Below are 25522 nucleotides of genomic sequence, written 5' to 3' on the forward strand. Positions count from 1 at the left end.
GGGATTTTTTTTTAACATGTTCCAAATTTTGGAACTGCTCGCGACTTCGAGGAGAGTCGTGAAATGTTGTAAAGAGTTAAAGCAGGGCTCCCACTTAGCCGAGTTGGAACCTCGAGTTGTGGCGAGCTGGCGCGATCTTATGGCAAGCCGTTTTATTATTAATTGATATCAAGAAATCAATTCCTGATATCAAGAAATAATTTTACGTTGTAAAGCAATGGTAATTCTTGATATCAAGAATTCGATTTCGTGATGAATTCAATTTCGTGATATCAAGAATTGAATTCTTGATATCAAGAAATATGTTTTAATGATAAAACTGCTTGCCATAAGATCGCGCCAGCTCGCCACGACTCGAGGTTCCAACTCGGCTAAGCCATACCGAATTGTTCGCGAGTTATTGCGAGTGCCTCTTTGAGGCAACACACCACAATTCGCCATAACTCGCTAATATAACTCGACAAAGTGGGAGCACTGCTTTACTCATTTTTTTTCGGTGTATGGTGGCGCTATTGAAGAGTAAGTAGGCCTGTTTTCATCAGCTCGAGATTGCCAAATAACCCACTATTTTAACTATCCCGATCGCAAATTATCCGGCTAATTTGCGTCTTAATCAGTCCGGAGTTGCAATTAGCGGGATATTTGGTCCAGATAATCATCCCAAGATACATTGTATCTTGTGCTAGTTTGTAAAATATCCCGCTATTTGGCAAAATACACCGCTAATTTTGTCCGGTGCGTTTTCACCAGCTCGAAGACTCGCACTACGTCTATGCGCGAACGCTGAGCAAATATCTCGAGCTAATTTCTCGAGCTCGAGTTTCGAGGTCGAGCTAAGCGATTTGTAACTTTGGGCTTATTTTCCAAATCCAAAATAGCGGGCTATTTGGCAATCTAGAGCTGATGAGGACATACCTACTGATAGCCGATGTAGTCAACAGCCAAGCTTGTGACATAGTTTGATATAATTTCTTGGAGGGAGAGGAAGGGGGGGGGGGGAGGGGCTGGGCTGATACTATTTCTGAGTTTGCTGAGTTTATTTCAATGCTAACAAAATGATAGTGACATTTACCACTTTTGTATGTACGGAGATGTACTCTCTTAAAAAAAGAGAGTGAATTTTCACTCTATTTTCACTTTCTTGGGAGTGACGTCCGTGATCACTTGTTTAGGAGTGAAAATCGATTGATTTTAGAGTGCTCTCTAAGAAGAAAAGAGTGAATGTTCACTCTATTTTCACTACATTTTCACCCTCCAGAGGAGTGACGTCCGTGATCACTCGATTTTTTTTAGAGAGTAGTCTCTCATATTAAAGGTCCCTGGTAACTTTAGTAGACATTAATAGATCTTGTCTGCATTAAAACCCTATTGTCATTTTGTGATGCAGTGCTGACACTATCTTGACCATACTTGTTATCATTCAGCCAGATCTAGCTCATTGTATCATAGAACTCGAATACTATCGAATGAACCATATAAAAGACAACTTATTTAATAATTAAAATAATTAGGCATGAGGGGATGAGTGCTATCGTGTGATCTTATCGTCAATACGTCCCTCTCTAAAGCGATCACGAAATTACTCTGGGTTTATAAATCTAATCATAAATTTGGTATGAATTGGAGACATAAAATAAATTGTTCCTTTAATGGGGGGGGGGGGGGATTGAAATGGAAATTAAAAAGAAGAGACTTAATCTTGTCATTCGTTCACCCAAACTACACCTCAAACATGTCAGTATCCTTCACGTCAGAGATGAAGAATCTCCACTAGATCGGGGTTGAAGACTGTCTGTGATTCGTTTTTGTTTTATTCCTCTCTTTCCCAATCTTATTGATTTCCATCTCTCAACTCAAAGTCAGCGATGATTGATTACGGTACTTTCATCCAAGTTCATTTTCACTTAGAAACAATATGTGACTAACATTATTATTATAGGAGTTCTCACAATGGGGTAATAAATATTGTCAATATTTCTTTATCCCTTTTGTCTTTTACAAGTAGTCCTACAAATTGTTTATATATTGTCTGTTGGAAGCGAGTAGACGACCCTAAACGTGCTAGCGTGACGGTAAGAGGAATATGAAAAATTAAAAGTGTGGATATATCAAGCATAGATGTAATTCAGGCCCTGTGAGGGGAAGAGGGCTAAAAATGAGAGGAGTAGGCGGGCAGGGGGTCCATTTTTGGGCGACCTAAATCTTGACCTTTACATCATAACCTTTATCTAACAGTTTCAGGCAGCCGACAGAGTTTATTTGTACAGCCCGATCAGCGATGAGGTTATAACGCGCCATATATCACAGACATGATCCGCTAGAAGAATACCGCCAGAATTATGGAAAGGATCTCAAACATCTGACAAAAGAAGAGGAAAATGAAAGCAATTTTTTTGGAAAATGTTTAGGTGAGCTATGTAAAGCTTGAATATTTCGAATTTTAAAAGAACTTATCACACCAGACATCAGACTGCAACTTCACAAAATGAACCTTTCACTTGGGGATGTTAAGGAAAAAAATAAAAATAAAATAAAATTGAATCTAGAATTTAACGATAAAATTAGTTAACTCATATAAAGAAACGAAACAAGCATTTGTGTAACATTGGCCCTGTGCGGGGGGGGGGGGGGGGAGGTGAGAGTGCACTAGTATTTCTAGGTGGATGAAAATTAGGTGGATAGGATCTTGGCTGAAGTCACGCCATCATCTATTCATGTTCTAATCCACTTTTTTCGCTCTACTTTCTCCCTCTTAAAATTCCATGAAAGGAGTGGGGCGTGCCTCTCATCATCTTTAGACGGTTTATGTCACTCTTTAACCATGCATTTTAAGGTCATTACGAGACATGTTTAGATGTCTCTGGGTCAATTAATGTCTCTTTATTACTGACCCCTTTAATGATGCATGTGTACTTACTTAATTTGCTTGTGTTTTAGTTATACACATTTTCTTAATGACAATTTTGAATTTGTTGTATTCCTATTCATAATTAGAAGATATCAAATGGTCTACATTCTGGAATGATGGTAAATAAAATAAGTACCTATTAAAACTCTTCTAAATTGCTGCTATCATCGTGGACCTAATGAAAAAGCATCACACTTGACTAGAGTAGACATACAGTTCATCATGACTTTCTGACATTTACTTACCTCCAATTTTGCACCAAGTTCTTAATGAATTCAGGATGTATATAGTCTATCCCTTGTGAGGAATGGGCTAACGATGAGTTTTGTGTAGAGGTGGGGCATTTTGCATGTGTGCGTGTGTGTGTGTGTGGGGGGGGGGGGGGTGGGCTGGAGTCTGACCTTAACCATGGTTTTGGCGCCATCAATGGGAGGGAGTCATATGACTGCTTGGTATTACCTTAAGGAGGGTGGAGTATTGGTGCAAATATACTGTACGTGCGCCATCGAATGGCGAAAAAAAATGGCAAAATTAACCCCCTTCCCCCCCAAAAAAAGAAAAGAAAAAAGAAAAGGGAGAGGCATCGCGTGAACATTTTTTGTTAGGAACCCTACCCATTATTCACTCAGGCGCTGTTTTTGTTCTTTTACATTTTCATCCAGCCTCTTAGACATGCAGGTGCCCCTCCCACACTTGGAACCCTCAGTGACTGCCCCACCCCCACCCTACACCCCAGGGGGGGGGGGTACACGATTCTGATTTAAGGCATTAGGTGTCAGTGTGGACGATCTCACCTCAGACCAGACCACCCAGGGCAGCCAGTCAACTCTAGACACCATAACGTCAACAATCTGTGTACCTGATCTCCCTCCAGTGGGGTTGCTCCCGTGCCAGCCAGCCAGCCAGCCGACCAGCCTGCCTGAGAGGAGGAGGCAGGGTGGATAGCAGGTGACGACACAAGGCGGGCGCCATCTCAATCCCTTCAGTAAACCAGGGGACCTAGTTAGCCCAGCTGCTCCCCCGCTAGCTATACCAGGAATCTTCGACTGAGGGAGGGAGGGCGAGGAGGGAGGGGACAGACAGAGTTCGCAAGTGGGAAGGGCTAGATGACACGGTCACCGTGAAATCAGATGATGAAGATGAGGGGGGGGGGGGGGGGGGGTGTGAAGTTGTGAACGATTATTATGGTAAACTAGTTGCATTTGACAGCAAACGACAAGACAAGTCGATAAGTAGAAGGTAATTATAGAGATTCACTTATAAATCTTATTGACTTCCTGGAGAGTCTCCCATATCCATATTAAAGCACCAGAAACGTTATACATATCATGACAATAAAAACATATTAATGATGTGTTTTCACTTTTGGAACATTATCTTCATGTTGAACTCAAGAAGACGAGGTTCATACAAAATGGCTTTATAAACACGCCTGTGAAATGAAAAAAGAAAAGAAAATGTGACGTTTACGGGGAGGGGGAGTGTCATTAGATAAGTAAATCTTTGTCTTTACTAGAGTTTAACTTCTGGACTTTATTTCTCCATTTTCGGCAACAAATATGACACGATCATTATTAGGATCTTTCTTTTTATTTTTGAGCGATTGAGCAAACTTTTTTTTCTAAGACTTTCAGTTTTCTTACAGTTGAAAGTGAACGTTCTTAACATGTCAAAGCGTCAACACGGAATTCGACGGGCTGGCTCAAATTGTCCCGCTAGAGGGATCATCAGGCTACAGGTGCATACAGGCTCCACTCTTCGTTTAAAAAACAAACTTGTATGTATATTGTGCAAACTTCATTTCAATGTATACACGCGCCAACCATAAAAGGGCAAGTGCAATTATCGGTTATTGACCGTCTACCATGCATTATAATATATTGTCCAATGTCAAACAGCAAAGGTTATATCAACAAGACAATAAATTCAATTATGGTTTTAATTGGGAGAGGCGGTCCTCCGGCAATTAGGGGACCTGGGATCGGATGCGTGCCAGGAAAGGGCTATCATGACAAGAAATTAGAAATAGAAAAATAATTAGAAAGTGAGAAACAGAAATATGGCGAGGTTTGAAAAGACAGGGGATGACAATTGAATGTAGTAAACAGAGTTTGGAAATAAATGGAGGGTTTGAGCGCTAGATGAAAATTAAGGGGTACATGTATAAGGAGAGAGAGAAAGAGAGAGAGAGAGAGAGAGAGAGAGAGAGAGAGAGAGAGAAAGAGAGAGAGAGAGAGAGAGAGAGAGAGGGAGATCTTAAAATGTTGTAAACAATATTAGCATAGTTATAGGAGTGGGAAAGTATGTTTTTTTTATTTTATTATTTTAATGTCTTGTTGTTTATGTAATGACCGAGTTTTGTTTAGATAGAATGACAACAATAATGCGAGGAGGAAACTCTAGCGGGAGTAAAATGGCGAGGTTTGAAAAGACAGGGGATGACAAATAAATGGAGTAAACAGAGTTTGGAAATAAAAAGAGGATTGGAGCGTTAGAGGAAAATAAAGGAGGTACATGAATAAATAGAGAGAGAGAGAGAAAGAGAGAGAGAGAGAGAGACAGAGAAAGAGAGAGAAAGAGAGAAAAAGAAAGAGAGAAAAAGAAAGAGAGAAAAAGAGAGAAAGAAAGAAAGAGAAAGAAAAGAGAGAGAGAGAGAGAGAGAGAAATAGAGAAAGAGAGAGAGAGAGAAAGAAAAAGAGAGAAAGAGAGAAAGTACAAAGAGTAATTATCAGAGGTGAAAATGGTGCACTTCCTACACCCTCAAAAAGAGGCACTCACCAGGGATGAAAAAAGTCAGTCATGAGAAAAGGAAACGGGCATTTGTCGACAGAAAAGGGGCCCCAATCTGATTTTGATAGGGATATTTATAGGAGGTGAAAATGGGCATTTATGAAAAGGGGATAGGTCCCTTATTAGAAAGGAAAAGGTGCACGTATCATTGTTAAACGGGAAATTATCAGAGGTGAAATATGCATTTATCGTACCTGAAAAGGGGCAATTACCAGATATGAAAAGGGGCACTTATGTGAATGCAAAAGGGGCATTTATAATAAAGGAAAATGTGCATTAGTTGAAAGAAAATGGGCACCGATCAGATTTTAAAGGGGCATTTATCGGAGGTTAAGGGACACTTATCTGAAGTAAAAAGAAGTAACTTCTCGTACCTGAAAAGGATCATTTACCAGAAAAGGGACACTTATGAGAAGAGGGAAGGGGTCTTTTTTAATGGGGCACTTATCATTAGGAAAAGGGGCACTTATCACAAAGGAAAAGGGGCACGTGAAAATATAAGGTGCGCTTATCCGAGTTAAAATGGGGGTAGTTATTAAAAGGAGAAGGGGCATTTGTTACAAAGGAAAAGGGGGCACTTGTCAAAGTAAAAGAGGCACCTCTCAGATTTGAATAGGGCAATTATCAGAGGTGAAGGGGGCACTAATCAAAACTGAAAAGAGGCACTTTTCGTACCTGAAAAGAGGCACTTACTAGCGATTAAAAAGGGCACTTATGAGAATGGAAAATGGACACTTATTGCAAAGGAAAAAGGAAACTTGTCGCAGGAAAAGGGTCACGTGTTCAAATAAAAGGGGCACTTATCAGAGTTGAAAAGGGGAAGAGGCACTTTTACAAACTAATAGGGGCACTTTTCAAAGTAAAAGTGGCACTCTTCCTATGTAAAAAGGGGCACTTCTTACAAAGTTAAACGGGCACTTTTCGGGTGCTTGAAAAAGTGGGGGGGGGGCACTGTGCCCCTTCCCCCTCTGGGAAGGTCACCTCTGATTATACCCTTAAAAATGGCAAAATTCATTAATAATACCAAATAGATCTATTTTTTTCCTTACTGTATATTAAATAAAAGGGCGCCATCACATGTGGAAACCATGCCAACATACCTGACGCTATTGAATGAATGAGAGAAAAAGGGAGCCGAAATTTTAAACAAATTCTCTAATAACCAAGGTAAGGAACACATTTCGTGCTATTTATGACGAGGTGAAAGGTGTAATTGATTCAATTGAAATTTGATATATTTATATAGTTTTAACATCTATCAACAGCTACATCCATCGTAATTTTGAATTTCAGCGGCTTTCAACGGTCTTTTAGTTATTTCACTCCGCCGAAGATTCGGCGTAAAGCATTGTTGAAGTGTGGTGATATGCATGTGAAGCTTGTAGACACCGGCCACCCCGAAAGTCAAGGTTGAATAGCAGTACACCGCTGTATTTTTGTTTATAAAAGGATCTAGTCTTTTTTTTTCCATTTAATACATCTAGTCTTTTTTCCCATTTAATACGATGTTAGACCTAGGCCTATAGGAGAAATGCTATGCAGTCACTGTAAAGTAGATCTAAACATATTAATCTGTTAATTTTTTTTTGTCGTCTTCACATGACTGGCATGTCATGAGCTTAGTCGGCGCTAGTGTACTTTCGTATCCATTTTTTAACCGTAACTCCGGCGTGGAGATACTATACTAAAACGTACCAAAAATCAACTAAATCTTCATCAATCATGTCAATTGTTCAAATAATGGTCATGATTTAAAAGTCTGTTTTTTTCCTGTTTCGTGTCAATTTTCTATCTCTTTTGGAGTATTTTTCCTAAAAACAAAGACATCATAATATACACTTTCCAAAGGTTTCACGTCAAACCGCTGCACAATTACAATACAATTGCATACAATTGCATACCGTACCGATAAAGGGGTGCGGGCGGGTGCCTATGCCTGAAGTTAGGGACCGTGATAATGATCATCATCAGTCATAATGTGAATTCGATCTAGATCTACTTACATAAATTTAATTCATGAAGGAAGATGACGTCATCTATCATCAATTTTAGTCCAAAGTTTGGTGGCACAATTGTGCCACCAAACTTCTTACAGAAGACTAGGCCTGAGTCAAACCGTTTAACCGACGGTTATCCGACCGCATTCATCAAAACCGTTTAGCATTTCTCGCTCCGGTTAACCGTTATTTGCATACATTTTGGAATGTGCTAATAGCCGATGATAAAGATAATCAAAGAAACCGCAGTGTAATGTTACACCCTGGTCGCTGCGCGCCAGCTTTCTGGCAGCAGTAATCCCATGAATGAATTTGTAAACAATAAAACAACCAGCCCCCTTCTCTCTTTTCTCACCCTCTTTATTCCCTTCTCTCTGCAATGTGTTCATCGCTCATGTACCTTTTCTTATTACTGCACTCTCAGCTCACAACTTTTTAAATGTTTACACATTCGATGGTCAGTTCCTCTCACATCCCTTCTCCCCCGAGTCTCTCTCTCTCTCTCTCTCTCTCTCTCAATATTAATATCCATCCCTTGCCGACTCGCCCCCTAAAATAATGTTCATATATAAATAAAATACAAAAATATTGATAACAATAATAATTGAAGTTTTAGAAATATCAATCAACAAAGTCTTGGATATTGTGAGTAATTTAAGTTTTTGATCATTCTTAAATTCAGCCGATTAACACAGCCACCCTTTCTATCTAGTCTCACTTGTTTTACTTCTTTACTCTCTCGTGTCCCTGCCTCGTCCATGCAGGGACATGCAGGGACATGCTAGCCCATGCATGCTCTCTCAGTCACACACACATGTACACACAAACCTCCGGCGCCTAAATACACTGTACATACACACAGATGGAGAGCTCATGCTTGTCACATGCACACATGTGGGCGTGGCTTCTTGACCTCCCACTGAACTGGGTACGGTGAAAGCACGCGCGGTCACCAACCTGTAATTTATGCTGGTATCAAACTCCACCCACATAGCTAGAGAACCTTCCTGATTGGTCACCTACTTGGATCAGCTCATTGCAGGGTGTGTCTTGGGTGTGTGTGATACACACTTCCACATAATTTCATATGGCAATGATACATGCAGGGAGCTCTCTCCCTGACCATGTGCAAACATTACATTGCAAAGGCATATATAAACACGTCACAGATCAGCTATCTTCGCAGAGTAACTTTGCAAGGTTAATCATGATATCAAATTCAGATGAGGAATAATAAGACATGTTTTATGTTGTTTATTACTGGTCTCTGTTTATCAGGATGACCCAATTTGTGCCATGGTCCGGGGCTGGGAATGCTCAGCCCGACAGTCTGAAGACCAGCAGGGTTCCGAGCTACAGCACTATTACAAATACTGTATTTTCACTTTTTCAGATTATTATTAAACGGTTAAACGAAACCGCCCGTATACTTTTAACGGTTAACCGTTTAGCACAAAAACCGTAATGACTCAGGCTTGCAGAAGACCCTATGGCCGGCTCCTCTCTCTCTAAAGAGAGGAGCCGACTATACCCAAATAAGAGGCTAACGAACTAAAGAGACCAAAATTTTCGGTCTACTCTCAACCATGCTATAACTTGATAGCTTTAAATTTTGCTCCGCAATTATAAATAATAATTACAGTGCTTATATAGCGCCTAACACTTACTTTGTCAGAAGTCTCTAAGCGCTCTACAATAATGCAGCATAATTACCCTGGCTTTATGCATTGTTTTGCCTTAAATACTAACATGTTCAAAAATTTTGTTTTATTAGACTATACGAGGTAGCATTCTGATTAAGTTAATTCTGATTTCATTAAGTAAAAATCAATGAGGACTGAATAATCCAGCTTTTTTTCTTCTCCATTTCTTTGAATTCAGAATTGTGACATGGACCTATCAATCCGAGGGGGGCCGACCCCTCGCCAAGCTCGTGTCTCGAGTGCAAAGGGGAAGAAGCCAAGCAAGACAAGCGGATCGTTATATGACACACCTGAAGCACCGAGGCAAGGAGCTAGACCTCCAGCTGGCAAACCACCAAGATATGAGGTAATAATTAAAAATGGGCCACTGCTCAAGGGCCATGTGTTAAAATTGTAATTTTTTTGAAATCTGCAGTGATGTGCCGCATGGTGTGGAGCATCACTGTTACCTTGGTATTCAATTCAATTCAATTCAATTTATTTCCACTTTAAAAAACAATTTACAAATGAAAACAAATACATCTGAATACAAGATCATGAAAAGAACTAATTGGCTGATTAAGATATATATTGAATATAGTATGGCACTTATTTTTGAATTTTTATTTTTTACTTTATCATTGATATGTTACTAAGAGAATGCAGCTCTCTTCTGTGTCAGTGAGACACTATATGTAAAATCTAATAATTGTCCTTGTTTTTTTTCTTCACCCTTGTTATTTACTTACAGGGTGGTGTGGTGACGCAATCTCAGGTAGATCAGTACAAAAGACCAAAGAGCCGTGGTCCCAAACCAGACAAGTAAGTTCTTACTATTTCTTTCTTTTACAGTTTGCTATGTGTACTTTCTTCATTTATGTTTGATTTTTCTTTTTTAGAAAGGAAAAGTAATTGTGACACTCAGTTTAATTTTTCATCTTCAGGAGTGAAGGAGGCAGATTATGACGATGAAGAAGAAGAAGAATTACTAATTTGGGAGTACAACATCAGTCTATCATAATTAGTACCAAGTTAGTAATGAACCTATTCAAGAAAGAGTAGGCCACTGCTACATGTACATGTACCTGTGCATATGTTATGTATCATGTTACAAGTCTTAGTTTCTTGTTCATTTTACGTTTGCATCAAGTTCAATGGACGCATGGTCATTGAGCTTCTTGGCATGGGTCCATTGGTCCAATACATATTGGATAGACTTTCACTCTTGCAGACCCCCCCCCCTCCCCTCCCCCCTCCCCCTCCCCCTCCCCCTCCCCCTCCCCCTCCCCCTCCCCCTCCCCCTTCCTTTTTGATGAACTTTTTGATATCAATGCACTGTCTTACTCCACTTTTTTTTTACCAGTGTACCATCTCTAGACCTTGCTCGGCTTGCTGACTATGATAACACAGCATCAAAACCGATCTTGGACTACAAAGAGAAGATGTCAACTCCAGATACAGCCAGTACTGTCAGGTGAGAAGAAAGAATGAATTCTGAAAATATCTTTAACCCGCTAAAACAAGATGTAAATAAATGCACTTCAGCACACATTGAAGAATACCGTTTTAAATAATTAAAAATGACTGAATACTGTGGATTAGCCCAGGGCCCCATTTAACAAAACTTTTCATCAGTGACAAATGACAGTTTATGTTATATAGCTACTGAAATCTTTGCTTCTGATTGGTTATCAGCCGATTTGTCATTGAAAAAAGGCTTTGTGAAACACCCCCAGGTTTTAGCTATGATATACATAATGCTATGAGATACTGCTTCTCATAAACACTCCACTTCTATATCCTTTAGCTTTAATTTACTTGAAATAACTTCTTCCCTATTTTCCTGATTTTTCTCATTTTTCTCATACTTGTCTTATACAGCTGGGGATACCATGACTACAATGCTAAACCCTCTGGACGAAACAGCTCCCTCAAAGCCCCCTTTGCGCTCCACCACACCCCTCAGACGCCCCTCTCTGGTCAGAGTGTATCCTGCCGGCCAGCCAATGTTCCGAAGCTCAATATAGGAGACAAACAGAAACAAAAAGCAAAGGTAAGTTCTCATGTTTCAGTTTATTAGTTCCCCATTCTTACTTTCCAGGTGAATGGACATTGTTTGATAATACGTCTTTATACCAAGGGAAAAATGAATACAGTTAAACCTGCTTTAGTGACCACCTGTCTACAAAGACCATGTTTTTGGTTATGCCTCCGTTACGAAGTAGCCGGAGGCATTATGTTTTCGGGTTGTCCGTCCGTACGTACACGTACGTACGTCTGTACGTACGTCCCGTTCTCGTGATCGCGTTATCTGAAGAACCGATTGATGGATTCCTGCCAAACTTTGGTCATGTATGTATCTTGCAAAGCCGATGAACTGATTAGATTTTGAGGTCACAAGGTCAAAGGTCAAAGGTCACAGGGCTCATTATGTATGCAAAAACAGCTCGTGATCGCGTTATCTCAAGAACCGATAGATGGATTCCTGCCAAACTTTGGTCATGTATGTATCTTGCAGAGCCAATGAACTGATTAGATTTTGGGGTCACGAGGTCAAAGGTCACAGGGCTCATTATGTATGCTAAAACAGCTCATGATCGCGTTATCTCAAGAACTGATTGATGGATTCCTGCCAAACTTAGGTCATGTACGTTACTTGCAGAGCCGATGAACTGATTAGATTTTGGGGTCACGAGGTCAAAGGTCATGGGCTCATTATGTATGCAAAAATAGCTTGTGAACGCATTCTCATTAGAACAGATTGATGGATGCCTGCCAAACTTCATTTATGTATCTTGCAGGGCCAATAAACTGAGTAGATTCTTGGTTCATAAGGTCAAAGGTCAAAGGTCATCGGCTCATTATGTATGCAAAAATAGCTTGTGAACGCATTCTCATTAGAACTGACAGAGCCAATGAACTGAGTGGATTTTAGGGTCATGAGGTCAAAGATCAAAGGTTCATATATGTATATGAGAAATTGCTTGTAATCACGATATTCTGAGAACCTGTTAATGGATTACAATTGAACTTGAATTTCAAAAAATTCTTCTGTTTTGGTTTGTAAAATTGCTTTATGACGGAGGCATCATTTTCGACTGCGTGCAGTCGAAGTTCCATCTAGTTTCCCTTGAAAATGGTTTCTCGTTGAAACATGTACTTAAGGAACCTGTCTTCAAAGACCACTTTTTGTGTTTCCCTCGGGCGGTCGCTATAGACAGGTTTGACTATATGATGATGAAGGTTACAGGATAAGAATTGGAAATATTAACAAAACTAAAATACACAAGTGGGAGAGGGGGGCAGTGAAGAGGAAAATGGGACAAGAAATTTAAAAGAATCTTTGAAGGGCATAAGGAATAAAAAGAGATGAAAAGGGAGACTTAAGGTGAGGAGAAGGAGCTTGTTCAAGATAGATGTACCTCCCCCCCCCCCTTCATGAAGTAACACAGAGGTAGTCAAAGTAAGTAATTTCTGAACATGTATTTCTTGCTCATTTGTTTGGTCCAATACCAAATCAGTAATTACATTTTTCGTTTATTTGACAGCAATTAGAAAACTACAAAGTTTAGGGTTCATTTTATGGGAAGACCTTTTTTTTTCTCTCTCTCTCTCTCTCTCTCTCTCTCTCTCTCTCTTTCTCTCTCTTTCTTAATATGCTTATTCTTTTCTTTATTTACACAGTTTATTTAATTTGTAATTGTTGTTTTGTTGTTGCAAACAGACAGCATGGGATGACCCTGCTGTTCCAGAAAATATCCCTCCTCCCTCTGAAAGGCAGAAGAAGCAGTTCAAACAGCACCAGACTGAAGTAAAGCAGCAGTACAAACAGCAGCAATCACAAGAGGGTGCTGGAAACCAAGCAAAACAGCAGGAGCCAAAACCAGAGTAGGTTTCAAACATAAGTGAATTATATGATGTAGTAGATGCTGAAATACCATACATGTATGTTCAAGTTTGATCTTTGATGGGTGGTTTTCTGAAAGTTTCTTTAATGTCTTTTAATTGATAATTTATAAATGATGCACAAATCATGAAAATTTGCTTACTCCCAGCAATACAAATGCAATTCAATACTCGATTAAAGTCAATGTATTAATTGTCCATATCAATGACAGTTTGTTTTGTTTACATGTATAAATATTATAAAAGAATAGGAACATGATACAATAGATAAGAATATAGAAATTATTTGAATACTTTTGACATTTCTCATTGTTTTTCAGACCAGCGGTGGAGCTAGCTGAAGATGAACCTTTAAACACAAACTGGAATAATGCATCTCTGAGCACGAGACAAGAGGTCAACAAAAGAATAGCAGCAGTAAGTAATTGTATTTTTAAAATCATTTGTTTGAGTTTTTTAAAATTAATATACAATGAAACCTGTCTATAAAGACCACCCAGGGTAGACAAGAAAAGTGGTCTTTATAGGCAGGTGGTCTTTATGTACAGGCTCCTTTAGGACATGCTTCAATGAGAACCCATTTTCAAGGGAAACAAAAAATGTGGCCTTTGTAAACAGGTGGTCTTTCTATACAGGTGGTCACTAAAGCAGGTTTGACTGTACATATATTTTTCATCACTCTGTTTTGTTAACAGAATAATTTCCATATCTTATGAACATTGAAGTGAATTGGATGTGATGCGATGAACATGGATGACTACTGCCCACTTGTTCCTTACGCAAAATGTTTGTCAATATCCATTTTTCTCCAAACAATTTTCTCACAATCTTGTGCACAAAATATATGTGCATATACATACATGTATATATGCATATAAGCTACTGAAATGGCATTTGATTGGCTGAGCGCATATTTGTCATAGATACTTTGCATTTGTTATTGATAACAAGTTTTGTGAAAAAGGGCCTGATTGTGATTTGTGTCTTATTTCTAGGAGTCTGTGGCAGCGGAGAGAATGAAGCAGCATATCATGGAAACAGTACTTGTAGATCAGCTCTCAAGGTATTTCGAGTTCATCATAGACTTTAACCTCATCTTAAAGGCCCACTGTACTACTTGTAGCTACTTGCTCCCTCTATATACATGTAGAAAACAATGCCTAATTGTGACCATTGGTCCCCCATGATCCTCCTTTTCTTATGTTAATTGAGAGCTGAGTTGATGAGATAGCCACCTGTCAGTGACCTTGCTGTGTGGTCTAATTCCTTCTGGCTGAACTAGTACAGTCGGCCTTTAAAGTTCATTGTAGACTTTAACCTCATCTTAAGTTGTACAAATCCATATCTAGAGAAACTAGCTTTTAGTAGATGAGCTTGTAGTGCATGAACTGAAGGAGAATGACCCCATGGGCAAATAACCTCTCAAGACAACTAACCATGGCTTTCTAGTCAGTCTAGATTTTCCTTTTGTACTTGAAGATTATGTAGAAATAATTTTCCAACAGATTAAAAACCTGCTCCTTTTAGCCCATTACCTATGGGAACCTGGGCCCCATTTCACAAATCTTGTCATCAGTGACAAATTACAGTTTTTGTTATAGGCTACTGAAATCCTTGCTTCTGATTGGTTATCAGCAGATTTGTCACTGATTTTTGTCATTTTTCATTGAAAAAAGGCTTTGTGAAACAGGTCCCTGTTCTGCCCTATATCAAGGCTATAGGAATGAGGCAATTCAGTCCTCAATGTGTTAGTGGGAGAATTTATTAATTCTTTAGCAAAAGTCCTTAATCATTAATTGACTTTGTTCAACGGTAAATTACAGATAATCTTTTTAATTACTTTCAGAGCTCCAATCAGTGATCCAGAACAAGACCAGGTATCAACACCAGCATCCAGTCATCGGTACTACTCACAGTCTCCTAAACCACGCAATTTACATGCTACAAAGTAAGTTGAATCTTTGCTACAGCAGCTTTCAGCAAGGCATAAATCCTAATTGATGAGGTTTCCTGCAGTGGGCTAACTGAAATGTCCATATTTACCATTATGCTTGCTCAAAACATAAGTATACTTGTCCTAATATTCCTTAGTTTTATACCAAACTAAAGTTTGAAATGTAAAACATGTGATATAATAAACATGTACTTTACAGAAATGTTTGACAAGATTTTATTTTGTTTATATAATGCATTTGCTTTGACTACAGCCTCAGTGACTGAGAAAAAAATGCTTACCAAATATCTTGGCCGAAAGTTTGCTGCATGTATGTCTGAGCAAATTCGTGCTTTGTATCATATGAGGAAAAGTAGAATTTAGAACATGAACTGAAAGATAAAGTTGAGTTCTGGTCATGCGATTGCATTGTGAAAGAAACGTGGAATCGTTTAGAAAAGGTTGATCATCTAGCATATAAGTATTGGTGTGTACTGTAAAGTTCTGGAATCATCAAAATGATAAAATATTTGGCCCAGTCTTCGTAAAGTTACAAGCACTGTACACAGAAAGATGGGACAACAGAAACCTGTGGCTTAAAAATCCTTCCCGATTTGTACGATGTTACATGCCATATTTAGAATATTAATGCATTTGAAGAGCCATGCTTTTCTGGGAACTTTTTTTATCTGATCTTCTTCCACATTTGCATAACACAATGATAACAATCACAAGTTATTATTCACCTCTTCCCAGAACTCAACCTTCTCTTCAAGTTTTTTAAAAAATAAACTTTTGACTTGCTCTGTTCTTTCTCCAGGGCTAATCCTACCAACTCGGTGACAGAGAAGATGCTTGCCAAACGTCTGAGCTTCAGCTGTAGAGTGGTGTCAAGGAGCGGGAACATGGCTCTCAGAGAACTCTGTGGGTTCTACTTTGCTCTAGATAAGACTATGACCATCTATGAATTCAGACAGTTTGGTAAAAAGTAAGTATGGCCAGAGCTGAGTCTGGCTAAATCTGCAAAGTGCCCTTGTTTGCGAATGTACATAACTGTGTGATTCAGATTTAACAAAACATGTAACAAACAATCTTTGCTAAAAAAATAATTGTAGGTGAAAAATTGAGTGACAATATTGAGAAAATTTCGAATTTCAGCAGTTTCATTTGTAAGGCTCAAAATATGAAGAATGGTTTGAGAAATCAATAGTTTTTTGTATTAGTCTACTACGTATCTCAACTCTTATTTTGTCCTATATAACTTGTAAAATGTGTTGTTATAAAAGGATGTATTCTGTCATGAAAAACAGCATCTTGGTGGAGAATTCACAATCGTCGAGTGATTTCTTGTTGATTGTGTTTACTTAGAGCTTCAGCTTTACCATTCATCAAGAGAGACACATACAGGAGAATGATTGGAAGAAGAAAAGGGCTTCTATATACAGCACAGGACTTAACAAGGGTAAGAAAGAACTACACTGTTGAGTTTCACTGAGTAGATTACATGTTGGTGGCCAGGAAACCTTTGCAAAATGGAAGAAAAACATTAATGAAAGTGTCTTTAATGAGGGATATATAGATATTTTTAAAGGGAAAGGAAAAGTTCTGCAGCTATGTTTGTTAATATATGGACATAGTGGATTGTAAGCTAATAGAACAAACATATTTAGATTATGGAACCTCAGTTTGGTATCAAAATGCCTAGGAAATATCACATTTTATTAACTATATCATTATGATGTAAATAACTTGTCCTTGCTTGCTTCCTATTTATTTTGTCTTTCATTGTGTTGTTCATTGATGATCCACATCTCTCTTTCTCATCCATTCTTCTCGTCTTGATATTCCAGGGTGAAGATCTAAGTTTTGAGACGGAGGACCAGCCCTCTCTTCCAGAGTGTCTTCAGAAGAAACCAGTCGCTGTTCTCAGAGTCACTGATGTAGATGAAGATATGAAGAAAGACTTTATGTAAGTCATGCATAGCACTTCCAGAGGTCTATGCCAAGGCCCCCCCCCCCCACTTCCCCCCTCCCCAATCAGTGTTATTTAGGATACGCGTATGCATGTTCCCTCCCTTTGAAAGCACCCCTATCTCTGATGTGTATAAGTCAATACGGGCCAGACTTTGTTGCGTAAAATATACCCCTTTACGGGAGATATCTGGAACAAAAATGCGGTCCCTCCAACCCCAGAGTGGGGGAGGGGGGGGGGGGGAGGGGGGGGGGGGGGGGGGGGGGGAGGGGGGGGGGGGAGGGGGTTCTATGCAGAGAACAGGTGTAATGACAACTTGAATTCAAAGATCTCATTGTATGGCATATAAGAAAATAAACTGTTTATCTAATACAATCCCCAATAGTGTAAGCTCCTCAAATAGCATAGTTATCTTGTTTTACTTAAGAATATGAATATTTGCCTTAATAAAAACTAAATGATTAGCTATTGTCCCATGACAGTATCAATTGGAAGGGTCATAGGTGTTAACACTCCTATCTGCAACATTCATAAATATATACTCTGCCTTCATTTCATGCCATTCTTTACATCATTCTCCCATAACTTCAAGGGGAATTTTTCTTTTTTTTCCCCAGTAGTTATTTTTTAGACTAGAATGTAAATCTTTCTCCCTTTCTTGTTGTCCTGGACCCTTCGTTCTTCCAGCTTTGGAGACAATGTTCCTTACAATGATGTAGCAGTGAGGAAGGGTATGCACCCTCAGAGGGCTAGGCAAGAAGCAGAGGACTGGAAACTCATCTCTAATGTACAAAGTGAGTATCACAACAACCTTCCACTCTCGTGTAGTTCAGACTAAAGCAAGAGCTTGTGTTGGTCAAAGGCTAATTTTGTTCTCCCTTAATTTTTCATGCAATTTAAAAACAAATACATACATCAATTGTAACTTTATTTGATTTTAATATTTAAGAAACCGCTCCTGTAGCAGACTTAACATTAATAGTTATGTATTACATTTTATTTAATTGGATTGAGTTAGATTATATTGGATTTATTGTATTAATTGAACATTATTTATACACATCAACCACCAAAAATGTCAAATGTAAACAGTTGTGGTGCACACAGATCTCCAATATTTTGCTTTGGACACCTGACAAAAAGGTTAGTGTGGAGTCCCTTATGTATAACTGCTTTTCATGCTATTTCTTAGTAAACTAAAGACTTTGAGTCACTGTAATACATGTAGCTTACTAGGATTACAAACAATCGTTTCTTCAATCAGATGAAGTTCACAAGCAGATCAAAAGCCGAGCATCTAGGACGTTAACAGGTCTAGGGAAACACTTTAAGAAGCTTGATAAATCAGGAGACGGCACACTAGATAAAGATGAGCTGCAGGAAGCACTGAAGACATATCACATCAAGCTCGATAAAAAGGTGAGTGTACATCATAAATACTACAGCTAGATGAGGTGTTGTGGTCTAGTGGATAATTTGTTGGACTGTGTATCACAGGGTCCGCAGTTCGAGTCCCTCCACGGCACTCATGTCCTTTGGCAAGATATTCATCTATATTTGCCACTCCTCCACCCAGGTGTTCGATGGGTACCGGTATAAGGAATTCCTTGAATGCTGTGAGCGCCGAAATTGGCTGTCTTGCAAAGCCGGGGTAATAGTTGGAGCGCCTTGAGCACCATGCATGGTGGATATGTGCGCTATATAAATATCCAATATTATTATTATTATTATTATGACACTCTGAATAGTGATAAAAGTGCTGAAGATTTATCACATGTAGCTTGGAAAGAGATGAATGCTTGTATAGATATTAACTGCTAGACTCGATATTTCTCTCTGTGCTTGCTGAACTCCTACGGTGTCACAACTCTCCAAGTATACACACATTTCTTACAACAACAAAAACGTGTGAAAGTCGTTGATATGAAAGGTAAGCTTTTCTTTCCAATCCAATCCAATCCAAAAGATATTTGATATACCGGTAGCGCCTTTTCCTTGCGGTTGCAGAGGGCTGCACACAAGCTCCACAGTTCTTTGTCTATAAATGTTGAATACATTTACATAGTCACATTTCTGTGGTTTAAACTTCCTTCAGTACGAAAGGGTTGTTGATGATAACAAGTAGTTTGTGCACTGCCTGAAGAATACTAACAAGAAACAGGACCCCCAATAATTCAGAAAGGTTTATTTTACACTCAGGTGGAGAAAATGAATGATCAAAATGTGACACAGACACTTCACAGTATTGTTTCTCGTGGGACAGATTTTTTTTTTCTTTTTTTTTCTGTCTTGTCGCTTCATGGTTGGCTTTTAAGTTTCAAATCAATGATGTGAGTGATTTGTGAATAAATGGATCTTTTCACGTCGATGCATACACATGAATCTGTGTAACCTAATAATGTATTTTTATTGTTCATGTCTGTTTCTTTCTAGCTCTTTGATCAGCTGTGGTTGATAATCGACCAGAATGGAGATGGAGCGATCGATTACAGTGAGTTCTGCAGAGCATTCATCGGAGAAATGAATGAATTCAGAAAACATTTTGTTATCAAGGTAAGTTTGATTTTTATGCCTCCGTTACGAAGTAGCCGGAGGCATTATGTTTTCGGGTTGTCCGTCCGTCCGTACGTCCGTACGTACGTACGTACGTCCCGTTCTCGTGATCGCGTTATCTGAAGAACTGGTTGATGGATTCCTGCCAAACTTTGGTCATGTATGTATCTTGTAGAGCCGATGAACTGATTAGATTTTGGGGTTACGAGGTCAAAGGTCAAAGGTCACAGGGCTCATTATGTATGCAAAACGAGCTCGTGATCGCGTTATCTGAAGAACTGGTTGATGGATTCCTGCCAAACTTTGGTCATGTATGTATCTTGTAGAGCCGATGAACTGATTAGATTTTGGGGTTACGAGGTCAAAGGTCAAAGGTCACAGGGCTCATTATGTATGCAAAACGAGCTCGTGATCGCGTTATCTTAAGAACTGGTTGATGGATTCCTGCCAAACTTTGGTCATGTATGTATCTTGTAGAGCCGATGAACTGATTAGATTTTGGGGTCACGAGGTCAAAGGTCAAAGGTCACAGGGCTCATTATGTATGCAAAACGAGCTCGTGATCGCATTATCTGAAGAACCGATTGATGGATTGCTGCCAAACTTAGGTCATGTATGTTACTTGCAAAGCCAAAAAACTGATTAGATTTTGAGGTCACGAGGTCAAAGGTCAAAGGCCACAGGGCTCATTATGTATGCAAAACGAGCTTGTGATCGCGTTATCTGAAGAACCGATTGATGGATTGCTGCCAAACTTAGGTCATGTATGTTACTTGCAGAGCCGATGAACTGATTAGATGTAGGGGTCACAAGGTCAAAGTTCAAAGATCACAGGGCACATTATGTATGCAAAAACAGCTCGTGATCGCGTTATCTCAAGAACCGATTGATGGATTCCTGCCAACTTAGGTCATGTATGTTTCTTGCAGAGCCAATGAACTGAGTAGATTCTTGGTTCATAAGGTCAAAGGTCATGGGCTCATTATGTATGCAAAAATAGCTTGTAATCACAATATTCTGAAAACCTGTTAATGGATTACAATTGAACTTGAATTTGAAAAATTTCTTCTGTTTTGGTTTGTAAAATTGCTCTATGACGGAGGCATCATTTTCGACTGCGCGCAGTCGAAGTTCCATCTAGTTGTATCATCTTCATTACAAAGTCATTTCCACAATTTGTCATTGTTAAAGCATGTAAAATGATATATGGACTTTATTTCATAGCACAGTGTCAGTCAATGTCTTCTATATCCCCTAACCCACACAACCAATTACATCTTGATATCTCTGGAATTATATGACTTCATTGCTTTTTTAAAGGTTTAAACTATTTCAGTGCTCTATAACTTCTTACAGTCTAATATCTTGAGGCTTCCTTGTCTATCAAATATAAATAAGTCCTATATTTGCTAAATCAGGTTTAAGTCTTGGCTGTGGAACCTTAATGGTGGCTACCACATTTTGGGGGCATTATTGATGCTGAATATCTACATGTATACAGAAATATTAACTCTTTCTGAAAAATATTGGTTTGATATGTTAGATGAAATCTGTGAACTATTTTACAGTTATTATCATAACATTATGTCTCTGTGTATGTGGGGAATACAATCCTCTTACCTGTATTGTTTGTGTTTTATGCAGGCTTTTAAGAAGATAGATGCAAACAAGTCAGGAACTGTCGGCATTGATGAAGTCAAGAAGTTCTTCCGTGCTCACAAGCATCCACTTGTTATCTCAGGTGAGATTAACGAGGGTGCAGCTCATTTTAACAAACTATGCAAAAGGTGGTGACATGAAACATGCAGAAAGCGTTCGGAATGAAAAATGCATGATTGTAGATAATCTGAAATGTTATGGCTTAGAGGTAGAACAATGTCATCTTAACATGGAGCTGGTAAAATAGCTCTATGGCCTTGATTAGGCTAAATGATATCAAAACTGCCATTGGGTTATCTCAGATACAACTTTCCATTAACCAATATCACCAGTTAGTGTGTGTGCCACTTCAATTTGTTTCATTAATAACATTCGCAAATATTTAATCGTTATTGTAAAAAAAAGGAAAGATTGTGATATTGGTCAGCCAGTTTTAGTGAATCATCTATCATTACATTATTTGATTATGTTTTTCAGGCAAGTCAACAGAGCAGCAATTACTGAACGATTTCTTGGATGTGTTTGGACCTCGTGTGAAGGAGATATCCTATGGAGAGTTTGAAGATTATTACGAGGGCGTGAGCATAGCTACAAAGAGTGATGATGACTTCATGAACTTAATACAAGGATGCTGGACATTGTAAGCAAGTGCAGAATTACAAAGATACTCTAAAACAATTACTTATAATTTCAAGCCAGAATTCATCAGCAATTGCCTGCCCTGTCACCTTCAAACTTGCCCCACTCACTCTTCATCTTCTGTATGGTTGACTGGGCCTCACTCCAAGAAGCGTGCTGGAGACATTGCTTTCCCTTCGGTTGCTGCAAGGTTGTGGAACAAGCTACTCACCACCCTGAAGACTGCTTGACTGTGGAACAGTTCAAGAAACTTTTGAAGGTGATTTCATAAAATAGCATGGATTTCTGTGTTTTTTATTGACTCAGCTGGTCATTTTGAAGTGTTTTTACCTTTGTTAAGCAGCCCTTATACCACTTTGGGGAGCGAATTTGGAATTTGGAATTTGGAATAGAGAGGGCATCAGCTGGCAGTGTTTCTCATGGGTATATGTGGAGCTCTGTGTGTCGTCCCCAAGTCGGATGCTTTCTACAAAATGATTAATTAATTCCTTTGTAAGACTTTTTAGTTATGTAAAAATCAAAAAGCCATTGATTGCTATCTTGGTTAAGTAGAAGGAACCTTTCAGTTTCTCACATTGTTAACATATTTAAGACTGAACAAATTATATGCCATGGTTCCTTTATGCCTGTGCTTCCTATCAATTATGGTTTCCTTTCTCTTTTACACTACTATTTTCTCTGTATAATGTTCCCATGAAAACAATTAGAAATATCCCTACATGGTCAAACAGTAACTATAGGTAAGTCAAAGTGGAAATCTACAGAATTAAAAATAGAAAGATACCCCTTCCAAATAACGTATAGAATTTCTAGTGTAAGCCAAGAGAGAGCTTCCCATTTTATTCCTCATTTTTTAATTTCATACCTTCCCATTTGGACCTTCAAGGACTTCAGGAGCAACACGTTTTGTGAAATATGAATGTATTCATGTACAAACTGTGCAGAACCGCCATATTTATCCATTTGATTTTATGTACATGTGAAAGTGATATGAATCTGCTAAATGGAAATTAATTTAAAGGAGCAAACTTGTTTCAATTGTCTTCAGATCTGAACATTCCTTCTGTTATTCCAAATCATGTTTTATCATTTTCTGTAAAACAGAAATTTTTCAGTGAATCAGTTAATATAATCTTCTATGAATGTAGATTGTAAGTATGATGTATTCTTCATGTATGCTTTCAAGGAGGGTCAGTTACGTTGTACCATTGCAGCATGGAAATAGTTTTCACATACATATCTTTCATTGTAGCATTCATGTTCATGTATTCAAATTTCATTCTTAATTAACTTCAAATATGTATTCTATTACCTTCACTACCAGAAAGCTATCTCTATCATTATTCCAGAATTGCCTGACATAGCAACTTTCATTCTAGCGATTGACACTCCTACAATGCTTATTTTAAAGCGTTTGAGAAACAATTGTTGGTATATTTATTTCAGTACATACAGGTATTTAAAGAAAAATGTAACTGCCGTAATGGAAAGTAAAACTATGAATATCTCAGAGACTGCCATGAGGCCAGATTTCAAGTAGGAGGTTTAGTTTGAAACATGGTTACAAGTTACAACCTCCAAAAGGGTAGTTTGTGCATGGCCTCAAGTCTACTTAACAAGCAATGTATGCTTGGACATGTTTGTATATGCTTATTTTAAACCCATAGTGGAAGTTTGAGACTGGTATGAATGTAAACATCCTTTGTGGACATCAAAATGTAAACTTGTATCTTTATGTTGAGTCAAGAATTTTTGACAGAATAAAATTTTAGTACCATTTTTATAGGTGTTGATATATGAATAAGGCCTAAATGAAGTACAGGAGAGTGCTATTCACAAAGACTTGTGAGAAATACTTAAAGCAGCGCAATTTTCAAAGTTTCAAGATTTAATCTTTAATTGTGAAGTTAAAATTATTGATACCTTTTGTTATCAAATTTGTATTTACCTTTACATCTTGAATAATCTAACATTTCATCAAGTTCTTTCTTGAACTACAGATAGCAACTACTTTCAGAAGAATTACGTCTGAGTCATATCCCATAGAAATCATGTTTGGATTAATTACATACTGGCTGGAATGCTCCCCAGGGAGTGGAAAATGTGCATACATTGTGTGCGGGTAAGCCTGAATCCGATGACTGGGGTAATAATATATCTGTAAAGCGCGTAGGCACATCGTCGGATCGACGTATTGAGCGCTATTTAAACACGGAATATTATTATTATTATAATGCTTCATAGTAACGTTTGCACATTTCAAAAGGTGACAGACAAGGCTATTAAGAGTTCATCAAGTTGATTTTTTTCTGGAATTCTTTGCTATCCCGTTTGATGTAGCTTTAGGTAAATCATTTAAATCAATTTCGTGATCAGTACAAACAGTTTTTAACAGATTGTGCTTTATTATGTATATGGGTTTATATATTCTTGCCATTAAGGATAATGAACAAGTGTTACATGATGTAATCATTGTCAGTGTTGATAATGAAAGTAATGAACAATGAAATAGAAATTTAACTTATTATCATGCATAATATCTGTATATATATGAATAAACTTAATTGATATAATGTATATTGTTTTGTTTGATTTTTTGATATAAATTTATTGCTATGGAAATTTGGTATTTCCCAATCCATGTCAAAGTAGTGTTTATCTCATGCTTTATCAATTTCTTTTTTTTGGTAGAAGCAATAACTAAAGTTGCATACTGAAACTGTGTTTCATTATAACAGCAATCGATTGAACTACTTGATAAATTTAGCAAAGCCAAATCTAGCAAAAAAGAAGAATTTCCACCAGAACTGATTTCAATATTTGCTAAATCAATGGCATAACTTGTGAAATCAGCTTGGCATAGCAGCTTAAGTAAGATATTATTAACAGATTCTGGGTGAATATGTTGTACCATTCATTGGAATTGAACATACTCTGTAGATGATAACACAAAGACAGCCTTACAACCACAAACAGACAGGAAAATAGATAGAATCTGACAGACAGACAGACAGATATATAGATATATATAATTGCAGGGCCTGTGAGAAGATTTTGTTTACAACTGATGTGGCCACCCTAGGTAATGGAGACAATATTATTATCATTATTATAGATAGATTTGATGGATAGATAAAGAGCTGGGTGAATAGAAGAGATTAGAGATAAATATAATGAGAAAGAGAGAGAAAGAGATACAGACGAGAGAGAGAGAAAGAGATACCTCAAAGAAATGAGATGCAAAAAATGAAGAAAAAAACAAATATAATTGTTTTCAAATATAATAATCTTTATTAAATACAGTTTCCTTTTTTATTTTACACATGTATGTTAATAAAACAAATACATATATACAGGGTGTGATATACCTTTATATTATCTACACCAAACTACACTGTTCTCATTACGTTGAGTAGTTACATCAGAGTTATGAATCACAGTCAACTCATCAATTTCACCTCGGTACCTCAATAACAAGTCAAG

The 25522-nt window shown here is 38.1% G+C and overlaps 1 protein-coding gene across 1 annotated transcript; it reads left to right on the forward strand.

The window, feature by feature from the left end:
• Positions 1–6768: 6768 nt before the first annotated feature.
• On the forward strand, positions 6769–24616 carry LOC115921770 (calcyphosin-2-like). The gene is made up of 17 exons (XM_030979931.1): positions 6769–6865; positions 9577–9744; positions 10129–10199; positions 10741–10851; positions 11259–11430; positions 13102–13265; positions 13604–13700; positions 14279–14346; positions 15130–15231; positions 16037–16204; positions 16585–16678; positions 17067–17185; positions 17876–17982; positions 18453–18607; positions 19622–19741; positions 21386–21482; positions 21878–24616. The coding sequence occupies exons 2-17, from the start codon at positions 9586–9588 to the stop codon at positions 22042–22044; spliced, it is 1971 nt and encodes a 656-aa protein (XP_030835791.1). The 5' UTR covers positions 6769–6865; positions 9577–9585; the 3' UTR covers positions 22045–24616.
• Positions 24617–25522: the final 906 nt, after the last annotated feature.

Source organism: Strongylocentrotus purpuratus, unplaced genomic scaffold (genome assembly GCF_000002235.5).
Source record: "Strongylocentrotus purpuratus isolate Spur 01 unplaced genomic scaffold, Spur_5.0 spur5_scaffold_10, whole genome shotgun sequence".
In the NCBI taxonomy this organism is placed as follows: domain Eukaryota; kingdom Metazoa; phylum Echinodermata; class Echinoidea; order Camarodonta; family Strongylocentrotidae; genus Strongylocentrotus; species Strongylocentrotus purpuratus.